General features: G+C 33.8%; 2 protein-coding genes across 7 annotated transcripts in view; both read right to left on the minus strand.

The window, feature by feature from the left end:
• The window catches only part of LOC136025163 (uncharacterized), a 489,107-nt gene that overhangs the window by 19,031 nt on the left and 446,075 nt on the right, over positions 1-24,001 (minus strand). For all 4 annotated transcript variants that reach the window (XM_065700916.1, XM_065700917.1, XM_065700915.1 and 1 more), the window contains 3 exons: positions 7,535-7,653; positions 6,081-6,240; positions 3,047-3,411 (listed from right to left, as the gene is read on the minus strand). The gene's annotated coding sequence lies outside the window, so the exon portion shown is untranslated. The remainder of the gene's footprint in view (positions 1-3,046; positions 3,412-6,080; positions 6,241-7,534; positions 7,654-24,001) is intronic.
• LOC136025165 (probable ATP-dependent RNA helicase vasa-like) overlaps positions 10,042-24,001 on the minus strand; it is a 32,678-nt gene continuing 18,718 nt past the window's right edge. The window contains exons 2-6 of one of the 3 annotated variants that reach the window (XM_065700927.1): positions 19,692-19,869; positions 18,467-18,589; positions 13,586-13,713; positions 11,446-11,557; positions 10,042-10,163 (exon numbers count right to left, since the gene is read on the minus strand). In XM_065700927.1, the coding sequence (XP_065556999.1) occupies positions 18,570-18,589; positions 19,692-19,869 (198 nt within the window). In that variant the 3' untranslated portion in view covers positions 10,042-10,163; positions 11,446-11,557; positions 13,586-13,713; positions 18,467-18,569. The remainder of the gene's footprint in view (positions 10,164-11,445; positions 11,558-13,585; positions 13,714-18,466; positions 18,590-19,691; positions 19,870-24,001) is intronic. The other 2 variants (XM_065700926.1, XM_065700928.1) reach the window with 2 other exon arrangements.

Consider the following 24,001-nt stretch of genomic DNA (forward strand, 5'->3'; position numbering starts at 1 on the left):
AATAGGGAATTTTATTAAACCAAGTCTTAAACCAAAAAAATTGGTTTTGAATACATGGTTATACATGTAGAAAAACAAGTAGAGAAGAAAAGGTATGCCCTTTTGCTTTCACTGAATATATCAACACTTCCCATTGATTCTGAAAATTATTTTACTCCTTAGTTAAAACCTTTTTAGCGTTCTTCTTCAAATCTGTCTAAGCCATTTCATCAATTTTGATAGAGCACCTGATGAGCAATTATGTATGATTTAATTGTAAAACAATAATAGTAATAACGACAACATAATTGTTACAGCATTTTTATTAATAAGAGCGAAAATACATCAGGTATACTACATTAGACACTGGTTTTTCAACACGTATCAGAGAGGACAAGCGTATTCATCATTTACAGCAAGCAATTTGAATAAGAAATTTAAAAAGCAAAGCAATAAAATAGTCCACGTATTCAAAGAAAAATTTGGAACAGCATAACGGTTTTTACACTACATGAGTGTAATAAAACAAAACAGCCAGAACCTCTTCACTGCCTTAAGCTAAATAAATAAATCCCTATTTGAACAGCAAAATAATATTACTTTTTATCTGTATGGTTTGGGGACAAACTCTTAAATGACTAACAAAAACATAAACAAGTAAAATCAGGTATCCATCAACCTGAAGATAGTACCACTAAAACCTTATAACGTAAAAAACTTTATTATTATTTGAAAATTTGGTTTTTTGAACCTTTTTTTTTAATCCTACCTCGTTCCCGAATACAATACTCAACATGAGTTTGCAGTTTTTTTTCTATTGAACAACAAGTAAAAGAACTACAACAGAAGAATGATATTTTGTTGGTAAAAAAATGTTTTATTAACATAAAAATGCTTAATTAACCGATTTAAATTGAATATTATTACCAAAAGTATAAAGCATAATGTTTGTGTCTGTAGTTTACTTCTTTTATATCTTCGCTAACAGTCCGTTAATCTGATTCCCGTCTTCGGCCGTCTTATGGTAAGCTTGTACAAAATATAACCATATCTACCGTACATATAAACTATGTTTAAGCCTTTTAGGCTAAGACTCTAGCCTAATAAGACTCTTAAGTTTAGAAGCAAAATTTTACAAATAATGAGACTGAAAAAATAATGAGACTGAAAAACTATAGCTACAGCCATTTCAATCAAAAAGTTGGCCCATAAGCCAAGGCAAGGGCCCAAAGTTATGAAGAGTTGCTCATTTTTGATAGGATTATTTGAGAATAAACCTAGGCTTGTTAAATATTTTTGAACTGACGATCTTAATAGTTATTCTCTTAAAGAATTGGGATAAATTTCAAACTTTAGCGCAAAGAGCGAGGTGTTGAGGAGGCATCCCCTTTCATATAAGTAATAACTTCTGCCCGCTTTGAGTTTTAGTGTTGCTCCTTAGTTTTAGTTGAAACAACTTATTTTCTTGATTCATTTCTGATCGTTTTTTAAATTATCCCAGGAAATCTGGCCCACCTCCACGGAGAAATATCCTCCTCGCAGAAATATCCGCTAGACAATTCAATCTTGGTGAAAATTTACCCAGGACAATTACCTTAAAAACTCCATGCGTAAAATTGAGATGGAAAAGAGAAAACCAAACGTATAAAAAGAGTTTTGCATAGAAATTCTTGCAAATTTTCCCAGTGCATAATTTTCCCTGGCAAGTTCACCCCCTGGAAAACCCCCAGCAGAAAATTCCCCCCACCCTACAATGTATGCATGTTTCCCAATAACAAATACTATATATAACCCATGGACAGCTTTGATAACATACAGATCTTCCCCTTGGGACTGTGGGGGGGGGGTCATTTTATATCCAAAGGCATAGTTATTGGTCTTCCAACTATGATAAACATAAATGACTATCTCAAGATTTTTAAAGGACGATTTTGTAGAAGAGGGCCTAGTTGCCCACCAAACTTTTTGGTCACTTAAAAAGGTTACTAGAACTTTTAATTTCCGTTCAAATGAGACCTTTCCCAATATTCTAGGACCGCTGAGTCGATATGATCACCTCTAAAAAAAAAAAAAAAACACACATCCGTGATCTTTCTTCTGACAAAAAATATCAAATTTCGCATTTTTGCAGATAGGAACTTAAACCTCTAAGGTAGGGTTTTCTGATACGCTGAATCTGATGGTATGATTTTCATTCTATGATTTTTCGGGGGTGATTGCCCCTTTTTTTCGAAAATCAGGAACAATTTTTATCAGAGTCATAGCCGTTAATGGGCTAGACAAAACTTAATGAAGCTAATATATTTGAAATCAGTATAATCAGCCAATTCTTTCGATTTATCAATTTTGATATACCAATTCTTTGATATTGGCATCAAAATCCCATTTTTTAGAGTTTCGGTTACTGTTAAACCGGGTCGCTTCTTATTTATACTGTATATTACTTACTTACTTATACTCCTTAAATACTTATATATCAACCAGTTCGTTGCCACAAACTAGTTGATATATATATGTGACTGAAATACGAAAATGTGTATTTAATGATATTGTTATTATATTCTTCGTAAGGACCGACAAAAATATTTGCCCCTCTCTCAATACTCCTCTCCCACCGCCAATTTAACACAACCGGGCATTTTCATTGAAATAGAGCCAAAATTCATCCTAGGAAAATCATCCTAAGGATGATTTACTCCCAAGCACTTGCAGCACTCTGGATCGAAGGAGGAGAACTAATTAAAAGACTGCGCGATTTCCAGAGAAAAACATAGATTTTTAAACAGCTAATGATAGATTTATTTCCAGTTATTTCTACCTTTAATGCAGTATCATCGAGAAAAAGTACGAAAAACCGTAATATTGTCCTCCTCTAGAAGATTTTTTGCGTTTATCGACTTGCAGCATGGATGGACAGATTTCTCAAAACTAAATAAACCAGATGCATTAAAAAAAAAAAAAATTAAATCAAAACTGAAAAAAAAAATCATACCATATTCATAATCTTCAAGATTGTCGAGAGCTGTTTTTCCCTTTCGAGAATATTACAAAATACTTAATAACTTACTCTTCCCTGTCGACGAGCACATTAGAAGTAATACAGGTCAACCGTCCCTTATCGAGACCATACGAAGGCGCAGATGGAGCTACCTCGGACACGTGCTGAGCATGGATGATTCCAGAATCCTCAAATCTACATTTTTCTGGTTACCTGAAGGCACCCACCGCAGAGGACGACCCAAAAATACACTCCGTCGTACCTACAACAACGACCTGCGGCACTTTCACGGCTCAATACAACCGGAGTGTGAAAATATCGTCGCAGCCGCAAGACTCTTCTTCGACGCCCTGGCTGCCTCTAGAGGCACAGGAAGATCTAAAGTGTAAAATAAGGTCTTCCCTGTTGGCATTTTCATCCGTTTATTAAAGGTCCTGAAATAGATGATAAGACATTAATAAACTATGTAACAGCTGTATATTTGCAGCTAATGTTATAGAGAATCAGAAAAATATTATAATCAAACAAGAATCATAAACACAGACCAAAATGAGAATCATCATTAATTTTTTTTTTGCTAAATGGCCTACAGGCCAGCTTGGCCAGCTTGATTTTAAAGGGTTTCAGATGGCCTTCTTCGAGCAAAAATGTGTACAAACACAAAATGAATTATTTTTATCGTCATCCCTATCTTTCTTTTATTAGAAAGAAATCTTGACCATTGTATTTGAAGAGAGCAACATTGGAATATCTAGGATGAATATGAAACAAAACGAGAATTAAAATTCCAACCCCCAATTCAGTCAAATACAAAGAATATTCCGAAATGAACGGTGAAAAATTATAAAAGTCTAAAACAACTATTAATCATTACAAAAGCCAACCGTCTAGGGGCAAAAAAAAGGTTTCTCCCGAACGGGGTGGTAGGATGTCGTAACGAAAGATTTTCAGGGATATGAGAACTCCTTGGGAAGGTCTAAAGAGAAACTTTGAATAGATTAGGATGGAGGAGTGTACGTAGCTGTGTTAGCATCAGGTGGCTTGGTGCTACTGTGAGTTGTTAGTAGAAGTAGTAATATAGGTTTACAATCATTACTCTAGAGATGAAAGTAGCTTTAGCATTATAAGATTGTATTTGTATTTGGACATTGGTTTGGCACAAATTAGTTTTGGAAATAAAATTTTTCGAAAGCATCTACGTTTCAAGTACCCCTAGACATTAATAAAACCTTAATTATTTTCACTTGTATTGTTTACCTAGTAGTTAGCCAAAATGAATGAAGTCTTGCAGAAAAACTTAAGGAAATTTAGCAGAGACAGATAACTTAGTCAGATACATCCTGAGAAACAAATTACAAATAGACATTTAAACAAAAACTTCAGTATAAAGAGCAATCAGAAATTTGTTTAGAAAAAAATTAGTATAGGTGGTTTTGGAATCCCTTTGGCATAAACTATCATTAAGAACTTAAACTATCTGGAAGAAATTTTGGTTTCCCTTGACAAGAGTAATGTTTTATTCGCCATTCAATACAATGAACATTTTCGTTATTCTTTTTTCTATACATGGCATATATACAAATATTATAATAGAAAAACATAAAAGAAAGTCAACATTGAACTCATACAACAGATTTGCAAATATAGAAAGTTGTAATTAAATCAATGAACCAAATTATAAAAAGAATTAAGTTAACAATCATATTTAACAAGTGAAAGTCTAAAAAAGATAAGAAGTGATGCAAAAGTAGATGACAAGTAGATTGGTACAGGAAAAAATCACCTCAATGATGTGTTTAAAAACTATAAAAAAAGTTAAAAAACTCAATTTTGGGAAAAGCACAAAGTTGTAGCCACAAATGAAATAATTTTCACCCTGATTTCTTTTATTTACATGTTTTAAAAACTATTTTCTTAGATACAAATTTTCCCAAGAATTTTGTTCGAAAAAAAGCAATCGATTGGAAACTTAACATTCACATATCTGTCATAACAAATATTTTTCAATCCAAAAACAAGCCTTTTTGTTGATTTGATTGTTTCTGTTAATCCTGTAAATAAAGAGAGCCATTTAAAGATGAATTAGATTCTTCTGCAGTTAAATATTAAATACAAAAGGGTATCGGTTTCCTTTTGACTTGCTCAGTCATTGAGAGCTCAGCTCCCTTACAAAAGACAGTTTAAAAACTAAAATACCGGAAAAAAATTAGTTTCTAAGTTTTTAACGTCACGTACTCGTCTTCAGACTTCCAAGAATTCAATTCAAAGAAGTCAATTTATTATATAAACTATTATTTTATTTCAAAATGATGTACAAAGTTGTAGCCACAAAAGAATAAGAAATATAGTCGTTTTTTTTATGTAAATACATAAAGTTTGAAATCAACAGGACGTCTTTTAAATATACTACACGGTTTGCAATGTCTTATTATACGAGGTAAGGATTCCATACTAGCAAGAATAAGATTCTGATCGGAAAGGAAAGCAGATATAAAAGGCATTAACACAACATCAGCATTATGAAAATGTCATTTCAACAGAAATAAAGGAGACATAAGATTTAGAAACAAAGATAGAAGATTAGATAAGAACAAATAGAGCTGAAGAAATAAAATGATAAACTTTAATAAACTTTCGTAAGAATACAGGATCTAAAATCTGGAATTAGGCAATTAATGTGTTGACTTTCAACAGTCGAGCAGGGTAGCATATTCCTTTGTTTTTACAAATTCCCTACTTCCTACCAATTTTTTCAAGCTCAATCAATCGTTAACGCTACCTTGAAACTAGAGTTCTAGCAATGGAAATATATGAACCAAAGAAAAAGGGAAAGAACATAAAACGACCATTCGCAGTCGCAGCATATTCAAAAGTAAACTTGACCTTGAGACCAAATCTTTTAGCTTTACAAGATGAAAGGAAAGGACCCCTCTAAATTCCCACGACGACACAAGAGAAAAAATTTAGAGCTAAAAGTGCAATGAAAGGATATTTGAGTCCCTACCCCATCAGAAATATTATGATCCAGACCCCAAGGTAAAATTTTTGGCTATGTGTCCAAACACTCAGGAACGTAGTAGAATAAAGTGTTAGATTGACTCACGCGCATTCCAAAGCCCCGAAATCGACATGCATCATCCAGCCAATCAAATAAGAGTGATGAGCGACTTCAATTATAGGAATCAGCAGTATTCCTGTTTGGTCGAGTTGCTAATCCAAAAACACAACCTGGCCTCTGGTCTAAATCTTAGAAGAGGAGGGACCTAAACAAAAAATAAAATTTGTGGTTATTTTACTGCAGGATTGGACAGGAAAGTGAAAACAATTTAGAATATGATGTTCATGTTTAATATTTCTCAATCAAGTACAGTCAGGTATTACATGCAAAATACATCATTTAAACAGCTAAAGACAAATTTCTTTTCTTGGAAGAGATTAGTGCAAGGTTTGATAATGAAAGGCTAGCTTAGATTAGGTTATGTTCGGTTACCTTAGGTTTTTAACCCATTAAACAAAGAGGTTTTCATCTTTAAAGACCTTTTACCCGTGAAACATTTATCATACTTGCAGCTGAACCCTGCCCTGCTTTTTTTTTTTTTTTTTTTTTTTTTTTTTTTTTTTTTTTTTTTTTTTTTTTTTTTTTTTTTTTTTTTTTTTTTTAATGGGAGGGGTAATGTCTCCAGAAGGTAGAAAGATGATATTATCATGATATCAACTTTCCAGTTTATTGGTTTAGATTATTTTCAATTTACATCATTTTTCTAGTTTAGTTTATGTTTTGAATTTTAGGAGTCTATTCTCATGGTTTCAAAATTATTTTGGGTGAATTTTCACGTTTCTAGCTTATTTAATCCAGCTTTCGTTTAGTGTATATGTTACCTTGACTATCCGAGAAATACCTTTTTTTCTCCTTGGACTCAGTCAGCGTTACCAGTTAACTTTTTCAATTTAGTGCAAGGTTTAATAAAGATAGGCTAGCTTAGATTAGGTTATGTTATGTTGGGTTAGGTTACCTTTGATTTTTAACCCATTTCTGATATTTATAACAAAACTTAACAAATTTTAACTTTTATCAAACTAACTTTCATAGGGAAAAAATACAAAAAGGCTTTTATATACAAACTGTGGGCGATGTAAACTTGTTATATTTTTAAAATCTACCTCAAAATTTCCTGATCAAATCAAAAGCCTTAGGAATTTTCCGCTGTATAAGAGCAAAGTCCAAAACCCACTGTTTCTAGCAATCAACCATAAATTTTGCACTTTTTTTCTCAACTGTCAAATGTCTTAGAAATGCTAAATGTTAATCCTAATTCTCTTGCACCATTTGCTTTTCATTCCTGATTTATTGCTTTGTTTTACCTAGTTGAAATATTGTGATAAATCGATAAACGGATCGATATAAAATAGATAAAAACAGAGAAGGGTGTATAAGAGAACCTTATTTGACCAAATCCTTTGGATTTTTATTTTTTATGTTTTATTTAAGTAATAAAAGACTTAAGACAGGGAACAAATAAAATACAATTACGAACAAATAAAATAAGCAAAACCTACGAGCTCCAACTAAATTATTATGCCAGATTATGGTGAAGAAGAATCGTGTCCAATATCTTCCAATAACTCGAACCCTGAAGTGGTCTTGAAGACAAAATCGTCGCAGCTGGATGTTACATCTGAGAAAAAAAAAAGAGATTTTTATAATAAAATGGAAATAAAAAAAACAACAATATTTCATTGAAATAAAAACATCAATATCCGGCAAAGCAATTTGTTTATCATCAAATAGAACAGACATAAAAAATCATTATTTCCTAATCATGAAACTTGGTTTTGCATACATAGCTATACGTGTAGGACAATATTGAAGAAAAGCCATACACTTTAGCTTTCATTGAATATATCAACATTTTCAATCGATTCTGAAATTTATTTTTCTCCTCGCTTGAAACCTTTCTAACTTTCTTCTTTAAACCTATGGAAGCCATTTTATAAATTTTGATAGAGCACCTGATGAGCAATTATTATTCAATATAGACAGAACATTTGTAACGGAACGGTTCTAGAATACTGCAAGCGATGCCAAGAAATTGGAGGCCATGACACGTTTAAGATTGACAGTAATATAATGTTACCTTCCGTAATAACTCAAAATAGCTGGCTTTCCCCGATTCACTGGAAATGTCACGGGGAAATGTCAAAAATTGGAGGCCATGTCACTTCAAAATTGACAGTAATACAATATTACTTAATAGCCTCCTTCCGTAATAACTCAAAATAGCTGGCTTTCCCTGTTCAGGGAAGAACAGATTAATTGTACCATAGCTTAACTCAGCTTTTTTGTCAAAGGAATCTTCCTTTGTCTTTTTGCTCTTTGGAAAGAACAACTTGATACAGTTATTTAATGTATTGTCAAACAACTCGTGGTAACGAACTGTAGTAAGGAGCGACCCGGCTCAATAGTAACCAAAACTCTAAAAAATAGAATTTTGATGCCAAAACATACATCAAAAGAATCGCATTTTAATGCTGATTTTAAATATATAAGTTTCATCAAGTTTAGTCTTACCCATCAAAAGTTACGAGCCTGAGAAAATTTGCGTTATTTTAGAAAATAGGGGGAAACGCCCCCTAGAAGTCATAGAATCTTTACGAAAATCACACCATCAGATTCACCCTATCAGAGAACCCTACTGTAGAAGTTTCAAGCTCCTATCTACAAAAATGTGGAATTTTGTATTTTTTGCCAGAAGGCAGATCACGGATGCGTGTTTATTTGTTGTTTTTTTTTTTTTGTTTTTTTTTTCCCAGGGGTGATCGTATCGACCCAGTTGTCCTAGAATGTTGCAAGAGGGCTCATTTTAACGGAAATGAAAAATTCTAGTGCCCTTTTTAAGTGACCAAAAAAATTGGAGGGCACCTAGGCCCCCTCCCAAGCTAATTATTTTACCAAAGTCAACAAATCAAAATTCTGAGATAGCCATTTTATTCAGCGTAGTCGAAAAACCTTATAACTATGTCTTTGAGGACGACTTACTCCCCCACAGTCCCCGTGGGAGGGACAACAAGTTACAAACTTTGACCAGTGCTTACATATAGTAATGGTTATTGGGAAGTGTACAGGCGTTTTCAGGAGGATTTTTCTGGTTGGGGGAAGGGTTGAGAAGAGGGGGATATGCTGGGGGAACTTTCCATCGATAGTTTGTCATGGCGGAAGAAAATCTCCATGAAGGGAGCGCAGGATTTACTAGCATTATTCAAAAAAAAAAATGAAAAAATAAATATGAAAAAGTTCTTTCAGCTGGAAGTAAGGAGCAGCATTAAAACTTAAAACAAACAGAAATTATTACCCATTTGAGGGGCTCAAATCCTCCTAATACCTCGCTCTTTACGCTAAAGTATTTTTAGTAATTTCAACTATTTATTCTACAGCTTTTGTGATTCTGGGGTCATTCTTAATGAATTGGGACAAAATTTAAGCTTTAATGTAAAGAGCGAGGATCTGACAAGGGGGGAACCCCCTCATATATGTAATAAAAATATGAGAATACAAAAGTTCTTTACTTAAGCTAATTTATAAGTTACGTAAATCTTTTACTAATAAAAATATTCGTAAAAAATCAAAAATTCTAGTTGCCTTTTTAATTAACCAAAAAACCGGAGGGCAACTAGGCTTCCTCCCCCGCTCTTTTTTTCTCAAAATCATTCGATCAAAATTATGAGAAAGCCATTTAGCCAAAAAAAAAAAAATTCAAATTTTGTTTTAATTATTCCTCTGCGGAGAGCAAAAATCAAAACATGCATTGATTCATAAACGTCCAGAAACTAAATAAAAAAAAACAAGTTTTTTAACTGAAAGTAAGGAGTGACATTAAAACTTAAAACGACCAGAAATTACTTCGTATATGAAAGAGGCTGCTTCCTCATCAACGCCCCGCTCTTTACGCTAAAGTTTTTTACTGTTTTAAAAAGAAGAATTGAGAGAAAGAGTCAAACTTTAGCGTAAAGAGCGGGGCGTTGATGAGGAAGCAGCCTCTTTCATATACGAAGTAATTTCTGGTCGTTTTAAGTTTTAATACGTATTTTTAAGACGTATGAGGAAAGACAATACTCCGCAGTGACTAGAAACAATTGTGCTTCGTCAGTACAAGTGATGCTAGCGGAATTGCAGAAATTGCTGCTGTTTCTGAAAAGAAAAAAAGGATTTAATATAAAAAAAGAGAGAGAGAAATATCCTTTTTCCTAAAGTTTTTACGTCAGCATCCGGTAAAGCAATTTATGTGTCATCAAATAGTACAGACCGTGAATTGTCATCATTTTATCAACTTGGATTAAAACTTCCTGGATAGTGCGAAAAGAGAAAAAAACATTTTTTAGGGAAATCTGATTTCTTGGAACTGATCCCAAAACGGGACACGCTGATTTTACTTTTGTAATATTTATCTTAACATTATGAGTATGTAGAACAACATATAACATTATTCAGCATTTATCTTCACACTAGGATACTAAGAACAAAAGTGGTCGACATCCCCCCTGCTCCTAGTACATGCAAAAGCACCAAAACGAATTGTTCTGATGGTGTTTTGACATACATTCCATTCTAATAGAATGTTCACTGTTTGCAACTTAAGATTAACTAAAAAAAATGTTTAGAAATAATGGGAATTTGATTTTAAGCCAAAAATACCAGAAAGAAACTAATTCCAAAGTTTAACGTCCGTTCTTGTCTTCTGAATTTGACGAAAAGAGGATGCCCAGGAATTCGATTCGACTAATCGTGTATCTTATGTTTTGTATTTATTTTATATACTTTTGTTTCAAAATAATGCACGAAGTTATGAGACAAAAGAATAAGACATACTGAGTCCGTTTTTTTCTTTTTTTATATTAACATATACAGTTTGAAATCAATAAGACGTCTTTTAAATATACCATACGACTTGCGATGCCTAATTTTAAAAGGTAAGGATTCTATACAAGCAAAACATAGGATTGTAATCGGAAAGGAAAGAAGATATATAAGGCACTAACACAAAATCAGCATTATGAAAAGGATATATCTTTTCACCAGAAATAAAGGAGACTTAAGATTGGAAAAACACGGATGGAAGATTAGATAAAACAAATATTGCCGAGGAAAGGAAATGTACAGACGGAAGATATAGGAAGAGCTCTTATATACACTGTAGTAAACTTTATTAAACTCCTATATAGACTTTATTAAACTTTCGTGGAAATACAGCATCTAAAATCTGGAATTTAGAAATTAATGTCTTTTGACTTACAACCGTTCAGCAGGGTAGCATATCCCATTGTTTATTCAAATTCGCTAAAATTTGTCAGATGTCCCAGATTTTTCTTACAGTTAGAGAAGATTTTCTGATTTCGGAGAAGAAATATCTCGAGCAGATTTCTCCCCTTTATTTGAACATGGTTCCAAGAGAAAAGATAAAAGAAAAACATACTATTCAATATGCAAAAATTGTTCAAACAGATCTAGAAAATAGCCTCTATACGTTAAAGCTGGTATCAACAAAATGGGATTGGCGCCATACTGAAAGCTCCAATATCGGCAGCCTAAAATAAATAAAAATAGTAATGACAAAACGATAATCGTTATAGCATTTTTATTAACAAGAGGGAACTTGCATCAGGTAGAGTACATTAGACACTTATTTTTCAACAGTTTTCAGAGAGGGCAAGTGTATTCATCATTCACAACAAGCAACTTATATTAAGAGGGCAAGTATTGGTAAATAGCTAAATATGAGGCAAACCGGTCAAAGATTGCTGTTTTTTGGAGTCACGAAAAGCAATTAGTAACGACGTTAATCAATAGGAACAGTAATAGTCTCAAAGCATGTCTATCAGAAAGAGCATCTAAACTACAGTATGACTTTCTTACCGTACCGAAATCAGTTTTTTCTTCTTTGTCAAAGTGAAATTCATAATACCTTCAAGATTTGATGATATTACATTGAATTATTGTAGATTATTAAATAGAAAATTGTAAGAGATATGACTGGCTATCCTATTAGAGGTCAACCCTCAAGAGACGACGACATTTATATTTTAAAGATCAGAAATAGGTATTGATGAAAAAATGTAAATCTTCTTACAACAAAATTTCAGTGAATTCCCTTGATAAGTGTAATGAGAAAAAAAATATGAACGCGTTTCAAACCCCCTCCCCCTTTTTCTCCAGCTATAATGGTGAAACAAACTACCTCTAGAGAAAACAAAACAAATCCAATCGAGAAAACGAACACCCCCTTTAATCCGGAAATTCGGAGAAAACGAGACTTTTTTGTGGGTGTTTTTTTTCTCTCTCCTCCAGCTGAAACTAATTCCTATCCCAAACTAGGTGCGGTCGAATGTTTGACAAAAAAAACAACAACATACGATATTGAAAAAAAAGACATGAAATATCGAAGAAAAATCGATGATACTTAATCTAGCCGATCCACCCACCATTAAGCCTACAATGCCTTATGCATAGAAAAAAAAGGAAATAAAATTCGAAATTCACGAGTATACATAAAAAAAGAAAGAAAACGAAGGATATACTTCGCTCCAGTATATTCTAACCATAGTAAATATAAACCTGCATATAAAAAACATACCCAATCATTTTAACGTGGCAAGGGTGTAACTGAATTGAGTTAACACCTCTTATGCTGGGTTTTATTTGGTCTTGTTTCAGTCCTGTTTCCTTAATAGCGTTTTTTTACGTATTTAGTAAGCTCAAAGCCGTTTTATTTGCGATATCCCGTAAGGGACCGTACCGTTTTCCGTAACTAGATCCTGAAAATCGAAACTTGTTCGTCCAGGTAGTTTCACCCCTTGTTTCATAAAAATGGCGTCAGAAAATATTTGCCTGGTGGATGTGGATGAAGACTTCTTTTGTTTTGTTGACTAAACAGATTAGTATTTTTTCAGATATGTGTACGGCATTGTTTTTCTGTGCCTACAGTAAGGTATACCTTCGGCTCTAGCAAATTAGAGATACTTTGTATCTTTTTGAATCCTAAAAAAGCTAAACTTCACTTTCAACATTCCAAGATGTGTAAATGTATGATAGTTCATATTATTGACTTACCAATGACGTGAATATACCACTCGATGCCTTTTTTTATGCTCTTTACGAATATAATAATCGCTTCTACTACAATTACAAATTTAAGCACGTTTTCACCTAATTTAACCTAAAAAAGCTAGTTTCACTCAAGAAGCATTCACTGATTTTCAAAACTTTTGCCTGTAAGCTACCTAGCTCTATTCCAGCGTTTAATTTGTCAAAAGCAGTACCGAACCGAAACAAAATGAAGGCTCAAATATAACGGAATAATGCAAAACAAGACTAGAAATGGTAGCCAAAACTGAAACTATCTTGTCTCAAATAAAACGCGACTTTATTTTTTCTGAATACCTTCCAATTACTGCTTGGGTTGAACTGAAGTAGTTTATATACTCTCATTATAATAGCTGCCACCCCCCTCCACTCGTTACTTTATTTTTTGTAGGTCTTGTATAAAAATGAAAAAACGAAAAAAAAACGACAAGTAGCAAGTAAAATGCAGTTATGAACAAATAAATAAGCAGTACCTTTGAGCTCTAGCTAAATGATTATGCCAGATTATGGTGCAGAAGGATCATGCGCAAGGGAACTCCCCTCTAATAACTCGAACCGTGTTTTGGTTTTAGTGACAAAACCGTTGTAGCTGGATGCTAACCTGAGAAAGAAGAACTTCTTATAAAAGTAGAGATTGAAGAAAAACAATAATTCATTGAATACAAAATATCAGTATCCGGTAAAGCAATTTGTTTATCATCAAATTGAACAGAACATAAAAAATCATCATTTCATAATCTTGAAAATTAAATAGAAACTTCAAGTGTAACGACAACATAGGGAATTTTATTTCTTCTTAAACCACAAAACTTGGTTTTGAATACATGGCTATACATGTTGGATAATATTGAAGGCAAGGTATGCCCTTTTGCTTTCACTGAATATATCAACGCTTCACATCGATTCTGAAAATTATTTTGCTCCTTAATTAAAACTTTTTTAGCGTTCTTCTTTAAATCTGTCCAAGCCATTTTATAAATTTTGATAGATCACCTGATGAGCGAGTATGTATGATTTAATTGCAAAACAATAATAGCAATAATGACAACATAATTGTTACAGCATTTTTATTAATAAGAGATAAAATACATCAGGTAGAGTACATTAGACACTGATTTTTCAAGCGTATTCATCATTTACAGCAAGCAATTTCAACAAGAAATTTAATAAGCAAAACAATAAAACAGTCCTCGGATTCAAAGAAAAATTTGAAACAACATGACGGTTTTTACACTACATGAGTGTAATAAAACAAAACAGCCAGAACCTCTTCACTGCCTTAAGCTAAATAAATAAATCCCAATTTGAACAACAAAATAATATTACTTTTTATCTGTACGGTTTTGGGACAAACTCTTAAATAACTAACAAAAACATAAACAAGTAAAATCAAGTATCCATCAACCTGAAGATAGTATCACTGAAACCTTACAACGTAAAAAAAACTTTATTAATATTTGAAAATTTGGTTTTTTGAACTTTTTTTTAATCCTACCTCGTTCCCAATTACACTACCAAACATTATTTTGCTTTTTTTTTTTTTTTTTTTTTTTTTTTTTTTTTTTTTTTTTTTTTTTTTTTTTTTTAATTGAACAACAAGTAAAAAAATCACAACGAAAGGATTAGATTTTGTAGGTCAAAAAAATATTTTGTAAACATAAAAATGCTTAATTAACCAATTTATACTGAACATTATAAATCAAAACCTTACTACGTAAAACTTAAACTACGTAAAACCTTACTACGTAAAAACTTCATTAATTTTTGAAAATTTATTTTTTTGAATTTTTTTTCATCCTACCTCGTTCCCGATTACGCAACCCAACATGATATTTTTTTTTTTTTTTTTTTTTTTTTTAATTGAACAACAAGTAAAAGAATCACAACCGAAGAATGATATTTGTTGGTCAGAAAAAAGGTTTTGTTAACATAAAAATGCTTAATTAACCAACTTATATTGAACATTATTACCAAAAATACAGAGTGTAATGATTATGTCTCTAATTTACTTCTTTTATATCTTCGTTGACAGTCCGTTAATCTGTTTCCCGTCTTTGGTTGTCTTATGGTAAGCTTGTACAAAATATAACCATATCTACCGTACATATAACTAAGTTTAAGTCTTTTAGGCTTATCTTTCTGAAAAAGAAAACCACTGTATCTAAACATATATAAAACTTGACATGGAACGATACAACAATCACATCATTTGAAAGCCAAAGGCTCTAGCATGGTCTAATTACTCCCCTTTTAACCCCCGGGCTCATTAGAGCTTAACAAACACACAACATAATTTATAAGCAGCCATTTCAATCAAAAAGATGGCCTATAAGCCGGGACAAGGGCCCAAAATTGTGAGAAACTGCTAATTTTTGATAAGATTATTTACGAATAAGCCTAGGCTTGATAAATATTTTTGAACTGACGATCCTAATGGTTATTTTCGAAGAATATTTTAAACTTTTCGTGTGACATAGTTTTATACAAAAAAAGAGATGAAAACAAGAATTTTAAGCATTCCTTCCCTTCTTTACGCTAATGAAAAAATCTGTTCTGTGTCTAAAAACTAATTAATGAATTTTGGAAGAGACGTCACCATACTGTAATCATTTGATATTCAATTATAATAGAATGTTCCCAATATATACAGTTTGAAATCAGCAAGATGTCTTTTAAATATACCTTACGTCTTGCGATATCTTATTTTACGAGGGAAGAATTCCATACTAGCAAGAACAGGATTGTGATCGGAAAGGAAAGAAGATATAAAGGCAATAAAAGCAAAGGAAAGAAAATGTATAGATGGAAGATATAGGAGAGCCTCCTATATAGACTAGATCAAACTTCCGTGAAAATACAGCATCTGAAATGTAGAATTTGGCAATTAATGTGTTTTGATTGTCAACAATCGAACAGGGAAATATGTTTCTTTGGTTTTACAAATTCGCTACTTCCTACCAATTTCTTTCAAGTCCATTTACTCGTTAACACTACCTTGCACTAAAGTTATAGCAATGAAAATATATGACTCAAAGCTAAGTTTCAAACAAAATCAGAAAAGAACATAAAGCAACTATTCGTATGTGCAGAAAATTCAAAAGTGAACTTGAGCTTGATATCAATCCTTTTAGGATGTAAAAGATAAACCCCCCCCCCCTTTTCCGTTACCTATCACAAAGGTACGAGAAAAATGGAACTGAAAGTACGCTTTAAGGATATTTGAAAGCCCCATCAGAAATGTCATGATCTCCTTCCCTAAGTCAATAATTTTGGATGTGACCAAACACTCAGGAACTTAGAAAATTTAAGAGTTGATTGATTCACGAATAGTCTAAAGTCTGAAATCGACCTGCATCATCCAACTAATCAAATAAGAGCATCTTCAGTTATCGGCATTATCAGTATTCGTGTTTGGTCGAGTTACTAATCCAAAAACACAGCCTGACCTCTGGTTTAAATCTTTGAAGAAAATGTGAGCTAAACAAAAATAAAATGTATGGTTATGTGACTGCAGATTTATACAATAAAGTGAAAACAGTTTAGAATATGATTGTCAGGTTTAATATTTTTCGATCAAGTACAATCAGGTAATACATGCAAAATACATCATTCAAAAAGCTAAAGACGAATTTCTTTTTTAGAAGGGCAGGTCAATACTACCTCTCGGAAAAGGGGTGTACCCTTTTGACCCCCTGGGGTTCATCAGAGTTGAACACACAGCTGTGTCAGAATTTATAAGCAGCCATTTTAATCAAAAAGGTGGCCCATGAACCGGACCAAGGGCCCGAAGCTATGAAGAGTTGCTCATTTTTTGATTGGTTTATTTCCGAATAACCCTAGGCTTGTTAAATATTTTTGAACTGACGATCTTGCTGGTTATTTTCGAAGAATATTTTAAATTTTTTGAGACATGAAATAAAAAAAAAAAGATAATGAAAAAATTACGCAAAATATGTTCTGTGTCTGAAAAACTAATTAATAAAACTTTAGAAGAAAGTCACCATACTGTAACATTTTGACAGGTATAGTCAATTTTGAAAGAGCGGATGTAGTCCTGCATGGTTGACGGACTTTAAGCACCTATGACTCTAAAATTGCAATAACAAGGAATGGTTAAACTGAGTTAATAGTAACAGAATAATGGAAGAGGGCTTTATAGACCAGAAATTACAAGATCTAGTGGCCTTTTCAGGAGTTGGAAGATATTTGGGGTTATAAAGGCCTCTTCCTTTCCTTTTTGGCCTAGAGTTCTATTGTGATAAAACACGATGTGATACTGATGGTCAAAGTAGTTATTTCAACATGAAATAACGAAATATATAAAATTTATGATTCTGAAAGGAAACACCCTGAAATGCTATTCGTTTGAATCTAAGGCCAAACATGAATGAAACTAAGTTTTTACTCGAATACAAGCAAATATCAACACCAAAACTGAACACGAACACAAATTATCCAGTAAAAAGATGGGGGAAGGACTCCCGCACTCTCAATCCCAGACTTAATGAGCTAAAGTTGGACTTTTTTTCTCGCCTGCTGGAAGATCGATTGCTTATATAGAAGAGAAAGTTGATGAATATACTTATTTATCCAGTGCCTCAAAAATAGAAATGTTGACTTATTCCGATTCTTTTTCAACACTAAAGTTTTTAGTTCAAGTGACTTGAAAAGCAATATGTAAACAAAATACTTGCAATTAACAGATGACTATATTTTTCTATCCTTATAAAATTTTTTTCAACAAAAGTAGTTGAGGTCTAGTGGGTTTTAAGGGGGAGGAGGAGGGGTGACAGCCAATCCTCATGTACAGGCTAATTTTGGTACGATTTTAGTGTTAATGTTATTCTTTAACTTCATAAAAAAACTTGCTTTTTGTATTTCTTTTAAGCCCAAAGGTTTAGGAGATTAAAATTTTTTTTCCAAAAACTAATAACTATGACAAGCCCAGCTGGACCGAATTCGTATTTCGGAGTCAAAACAAAAAACAAGTAAAATGTAAAAAAAGATTTCATAGCAATCATACACAAAAACTGGCCAAAGGTACCGTTATTACATCAAAATTGCGAAGCGCTAAACGATAGGTCTACCATATTTTCAAATATGAACATGACAAGTCGAAGTACATCTTATTGATTTTTGATCATCTATGGGGTTTCAGCTTAACATGAAATAATGAAACATGTTCTGAATGCCTTAAACTACTCAAATGAACAATTAAAGCATTCTATTCATGGTGCACTCTTTTCATTTTAGGAAGATTTGGCCCAATATTGGATTCCAGTCAGTAAAAACTAGACATTCAAAATATTCAAAAGTATGGACACTGAGGGCCCAAAAAACGAAGGTTTACTTACAAGGAACGAACACTTCCAACTTTACGCCCTCTGTTTTGAACCATTATTGGTGAGTGTAAAAACGGCGATTCGCCCCTTCTAACTACAATTCGCATCTGCAGCTTCAGTTGAATGTTTTCAGAACTGCGGAGAGAAAAGTTCATAGTTAGTGATATCACATAGAACCTTACTTTTTTTTATGACCGGTGAAATTAATTCAGGAATTGTATCCTAGAAATAATCAGGAATCAGCAACAGCCTCTAGTTTATCATCATTAGGTTAAGTTTTTAAGATCCGTTAGGATACGTAAGAAGATGTTCCTATTGAACGACTAGAATTTTTTGAATGATAAAACAATATGGGCAAATCTAGAAATCTTTTTGGTAGTAGGTATGTTGGATTTAGCATTTGTTGAGAATACAAACCGAGGACCAGAAAAAAAACGACCAGAAACTCTAAGTGTCATAGTTCTGTTATCAAATGAATCAAAGGAGGTAGAACATTTAACCTAGAGCATAACGTTTAATAGCCAAAATTCTAAACGAAGAACTCCAAATTCAGAAGTTTCCCCAACCACCGAAAGGGCGAAACAACGGAACAAAAAGTTTACAAAAAAAAATCTTGAATGCAAAAAGTTTATTCTTTTTGCTGGGATAAAAGTTGTCGTACAGAAAAATCAATAAGCGGAATTCAAACTTTCATTCTTTTAATTTATCTATTTCTCATTGCCAAAAAGACCTCTTTAATTAAGTTTACTACCAAAAGATGAAGAATTGAAAATGGTGCTTGCAGCCTTCATATCTCGATCTTTAGATCAACTAAAAAGCTGTCAGTAAAAAAAAAAAAAAAAAAAAACAAGAAAAAAAAACAAGATGTAACTGATTAAGGTACAAAGAAAATCCCTCGTCTTGATTTTATTTCTCAGTCTGAGCTCTCGTTGGGAAAGAAGGTAGAAGTGCTTTACCAAGTTCATAGAACAGTACTACTAGCAATTCCTTACAGTACAAATGTAAATCTTGTTTTTATAACGTCTTCTCATCAACCTCATCCACTCATCTGATTGCCTAAAAGCTTAGTAGTTAAAGACTAAACGTTTAGTAAATATACTAAAAAACGCAACTTTTTTTTACAATACGGTCAAATATTTCGGGGGGAGAGTTCAAACTAGATCAACACCACCCCCTGCTGTTGGCTATAGTTACTAGCCTAAATTTTTATTCTTTAACTCCGCAAAAAAAAGCTCACCTTTTCCGTCAAGATGTCGGGTCTTTGCATCACTCTCGATAACTTCTTGGAATAGGTCAGTGTATGATTTAATCACAGTGCCAACAGTAACACAGATATAATTCTCCAGAAATTCCACGGCCAACTCTTGAACTTCGTTAGGAAACGTTGCTGAGAACATCAATGTATTTCTTTCAATCTATAAGGAAATCCAACAAATATATGCAAATGTATATACTTCTAATTATTAAAGAGAATGTGATTTTGTTACAATTTTCAGTGGTACGATTTTTATTCATTAACAGACAGGGCCTGAAATAAGACGAACGAGAAAGGCATCATAACAACATAACAGAATCAGTTCTACATTTGTGTATGGTCAAGATCAGATAGGCGTTAGATCGGACTTAGAAACAATCAAAAATTTATACAAGAAGTGGTAAGATAAGATAAGATATTTATTTCAAAAAGATCACTATCACAAGCCCTCAAAGGGCCGAATTCGGACTTCGGAGTCGACTAACAAAGCAAACAAAGCAAAAAACACTAATAATAACGAATAATCAAATTATGAGTAAAAAAAAAAACTGTCAAACTAAACTTGAACAAATACAAGTCAGAAAAAAGGGAAGGGGAAAAAATCTAATAATACAGAAAACAACAAGAAATAAACATATATATCTACAAATTAAAAGGGACTCTAAAAAAAGTCCAAAAACTCACAAAAAAAAGAACAAAGCATAAAACACACGAAAAACACATATGATTAAAAGGGAAACTAAACCAAAACAGCGGGGAGCAAGCAAATTAGTGCAACGACCTAAAGCACCTCACATGAAAAAAAAGGAGGGAGAAACTAGTTGGCTATTTTATTTATTTCTTCTGTGATGAAGGGGACAAAGGTTTTTTCATATCTGGAAGTAACACCCGAATGGGGGACAAAACTGGGATAGGCTCAGAAACAGCTCGAGGCTGTCGTAATCTGGATGGTGAGTGACGTTTGGGGAAAATACTTGCCGTCCTAGGGTTCATTATTGCATTTTTTGAAAAACGGAGGCACAACGACGACCTCCTTTGCTCAAGGGTTTCCAAACTAGCTTTTTTTAGGAGCAGAGAGTAAGGCACCTTGCCTTCTTTGAAAATTATTCGCTCTTTTTTGGATTTACTCAATTTTGTCTGATTCTTCAAAGGAGATGCCAGGGTGCCAAACTGGACAAGCATATTCAAGATGTGGGCGGACAAAAGACGTGTACAACCTTAAGGAGTGAGAAGGGGGGACGCTATATTTATTTAGGAGCTTAAGGAGGGTGATAGACGCATTAGCTTTATGGATAATATCTTTAACGTGGATATCTCACTTTAAATTTGAAGAAATTGTGACTCCAAGTAATTTAATCGAGGACGCATAAATTTCAGGAGGGATAGGATTAAGAAAACAAGGCGAGGATTTGAGGAAACAAATCGGCATTATCATGGACTTGGAGGGGTTTACTGTTATATCTAGGTCCAAAGCCTCACTTCCAATTTCATTGAGGATACTCATAGGGTCGCTTATCAAATTTCTGAAGCAACTTTCAACAATCATTAGGTCATCAACAAATTTCCAACGGTGAGGAATTTCCTTTGCGAGGCTGTTAATCATGACTGAAAAAGGAGGGGGTCTAGGAGAGTTCCTTGGGGCATGCCATTGTAGATAGGGAGAGGATTTGAGTAATGGTTCTGGTATTTAACCACCTGCGATCTATTTGTTAAAAAGGAGGCAACTAATTTTACCAGTAAGGGATCGATATTGAACTCGCTTTCTAGTTTCTCAATCAAAATATTGTTGTTAACAAGGTCAAAGGCTTTCTGAAGGTCAATGGAAATTAAGTTTAGCCAGGAATTAAGCTTTTCGAGGATTTTCCCGATGTGGTCAATAAGAGAAACGAGGTAGTGGGATGTAGAAGTTGATTTTAGGTTTCCGAATTGTTTCAAGTCGGTAAGAGGTAGGATTTTTTCCTTTAGCAAATCTGCAAGGAATCCTTCATACAATTTTGAAAAAATAGGAGTAAGCGTAATAGGTCAAACGCCTTCAAAGCCAGGCTTTCTGTTTTCTTTTTCAAAGGGGTTATGAAACCCTGTTTCCAAATTGTTGGAATTTGCCCGGACTTAGTAGTTTCATTAAAAAGGACAGACAAGGGCTTAGACAGGAAGTCACCAAAGGCTCTAATAAGAAGAAGCGGGATATCCAAAGAACAAACAATTGTCTTTCTTAGTTTATCAATTCTTCTTTCAATCTCAGACGGGAAAAAAGTCGGGAAAAAGGGGTATGGGGCTCCTGTTGATAATTGGATTGGCAATGCTGGAAGGCTCTGGATAATGGAAGCGAGAAATTTATTTAGACTATTTGCAGTAACATCAGGGGGCTCTGGTAAGTTGAAACTAAGCTGGTCAAGACTCCTGCCACACAGCTTTTAAACCTCGGAATACCAGTCCTTTGGCTGAACATTTCTTCGTGAACAATTCTTCGATCTTATTTTTGTAGTAGGATCGTGCCAATTTACGAATTTCTCTTTTGATTGATTTTCTTAGTATATTGGCTTCATCGAGTTTACCATTTTTAAACAGCTTCAATTTGGTTCTAATTAGTGTTTTTATTGTTTGATTAATAAAGGGTTTATCACTTGATTACCTTTTAAACCTTTTTTCTGGGAAACAAATTTGATATTTATCAATTAGCTTTTTATGAAACGTGGCTGTTTTCTCATCAAGGTTTTGTAAACTATAAATGTCGGACCAATCTTCAGTACTCAGCCACATACCGAAAGAAAGAAGACCAGAATTTTGAAGAGGGCGGTAAGTGCTATAACCTATTGAGAAAGTATGCTTAAAATTTGAGGAGGGGGAAAAACGAATGGAAAGATGATAACTCCCACCTAATGGGGGCAAAGTTGAGCGAGGGCTGTAAAAATTGTACATATTAGTTAAAATAACATCAAGAGAGGTATTACCCCGAGTCGTCGGTGTTTTAACAATTTGCTTTACTTTAAGTGAAGCACAAAAAGAATCCATTTTAAGGTCGTTGGCATCGCCAAATTACGTTTTGACTCGATATTTTGATTTGGGGAGTAACAGAAAACAGCTTTTGCAATAACACTAAATGGACGAGGGAGTACTTTTGGTCTAACACTTAGCCAGAGGATTTCATCATACTCGGATAGGTTAGGGACTTGAATAACCTTTGGGTAAAGGTGACTCTTAGTAAAAAACAAAACTCCGCCACCCTTTTTCCCGAGTGGGTGGTCTGAAGGACGGAGTTTAATAAACTCTGAATAATTTGTCAGGCGTAGTAACCCTGGTTCATGGGATTGAACTTCAGTAACAGCTATAATATCTATCAAATTTGATTCTGAAACCACCTCGAGTTCAGTAAGCTTTTCAAAATTAAGACTTTCAGCATTAGTAACTAAAAGTTTAGGAAAAACAAACCGATTGGGGAATCGCGACAGGGTTTGTTTTTGATGGGTTTGAGAATTTCCTGGGTAGGGTTTTAATTTAATTTTATTATGCTTTGGAAAAGAAGGGTAAGAGAAGGATTTGCTTTGGGGATTTGGATGTAGGGGGACGGGCAAGGATATGGACGAAGCAAGAGGACTTATTATATGACAATTATTGAATGTAAAAAGTCTCAGACCCGAGTCACGTTTACAGGGTAGGCACGAGGGATAAAACAAATGAACTGGGGGTGGGGTTTCGTAAGGTGCTGGGAAAGGGGGGCTGGGTGGGAATAGTGATTCATGTCCGTCAAGAAATTGTTGGTTTGGGGGAGAGTAGGGAGGGTATGAGGCAGCATACTGTAAGGGGGAAGGAAATAGGACTTCTGTATACGGAGAGGGGTATGAGATAACAAGAGGTAAGGGGGGGGGAGTATGTAATCGGGAAGGTTCTATTAATTGTTGATCTGAGAATGCAGGGGGATAAGAATGGAAGTCGACAGGAACCTGACCAAGGGGAGGAGGGGGTCGTGAGTGCCTTCGACGCTGCCCTAAAAAAGGTTAGGTTTTAAACCTACCCCCCGCGTCTGATGATACATGAGCAAAATTACACGACTTAAAATGCTTTGTAAATTCAGTAGGATTAAGGTGGCTTCTGGGCAGCCCAGTTTTGTGGAGCCTACTACGACCTTTAATGGGAGATTCAATATGAGCTTTTGTACAGCCAAAGCACCTTCCACTTGAAAACTTTTCACAAATATCAACATGGGGGTATTTACACAGATTATTTGTACAACGGCTAAAAACATAAAATTTACAAGTGTGTAAATATTTACAATTACTAGAAATATATCTAAT

The sequence above is a fragment of the Artemia franciscana genome, chromosome 3 (assembly GCF_032884065.1).
Source record: "Artemia franciscana chromosome 3, ASM3288406v1, whole genome shotgun sequence".
Lineage (NCBI taxonomy): Eukaryota > Metazoa > Arthropoda > Branchiopoda > Anostraca > Artemiidae > Artemia > Artemia franciscana.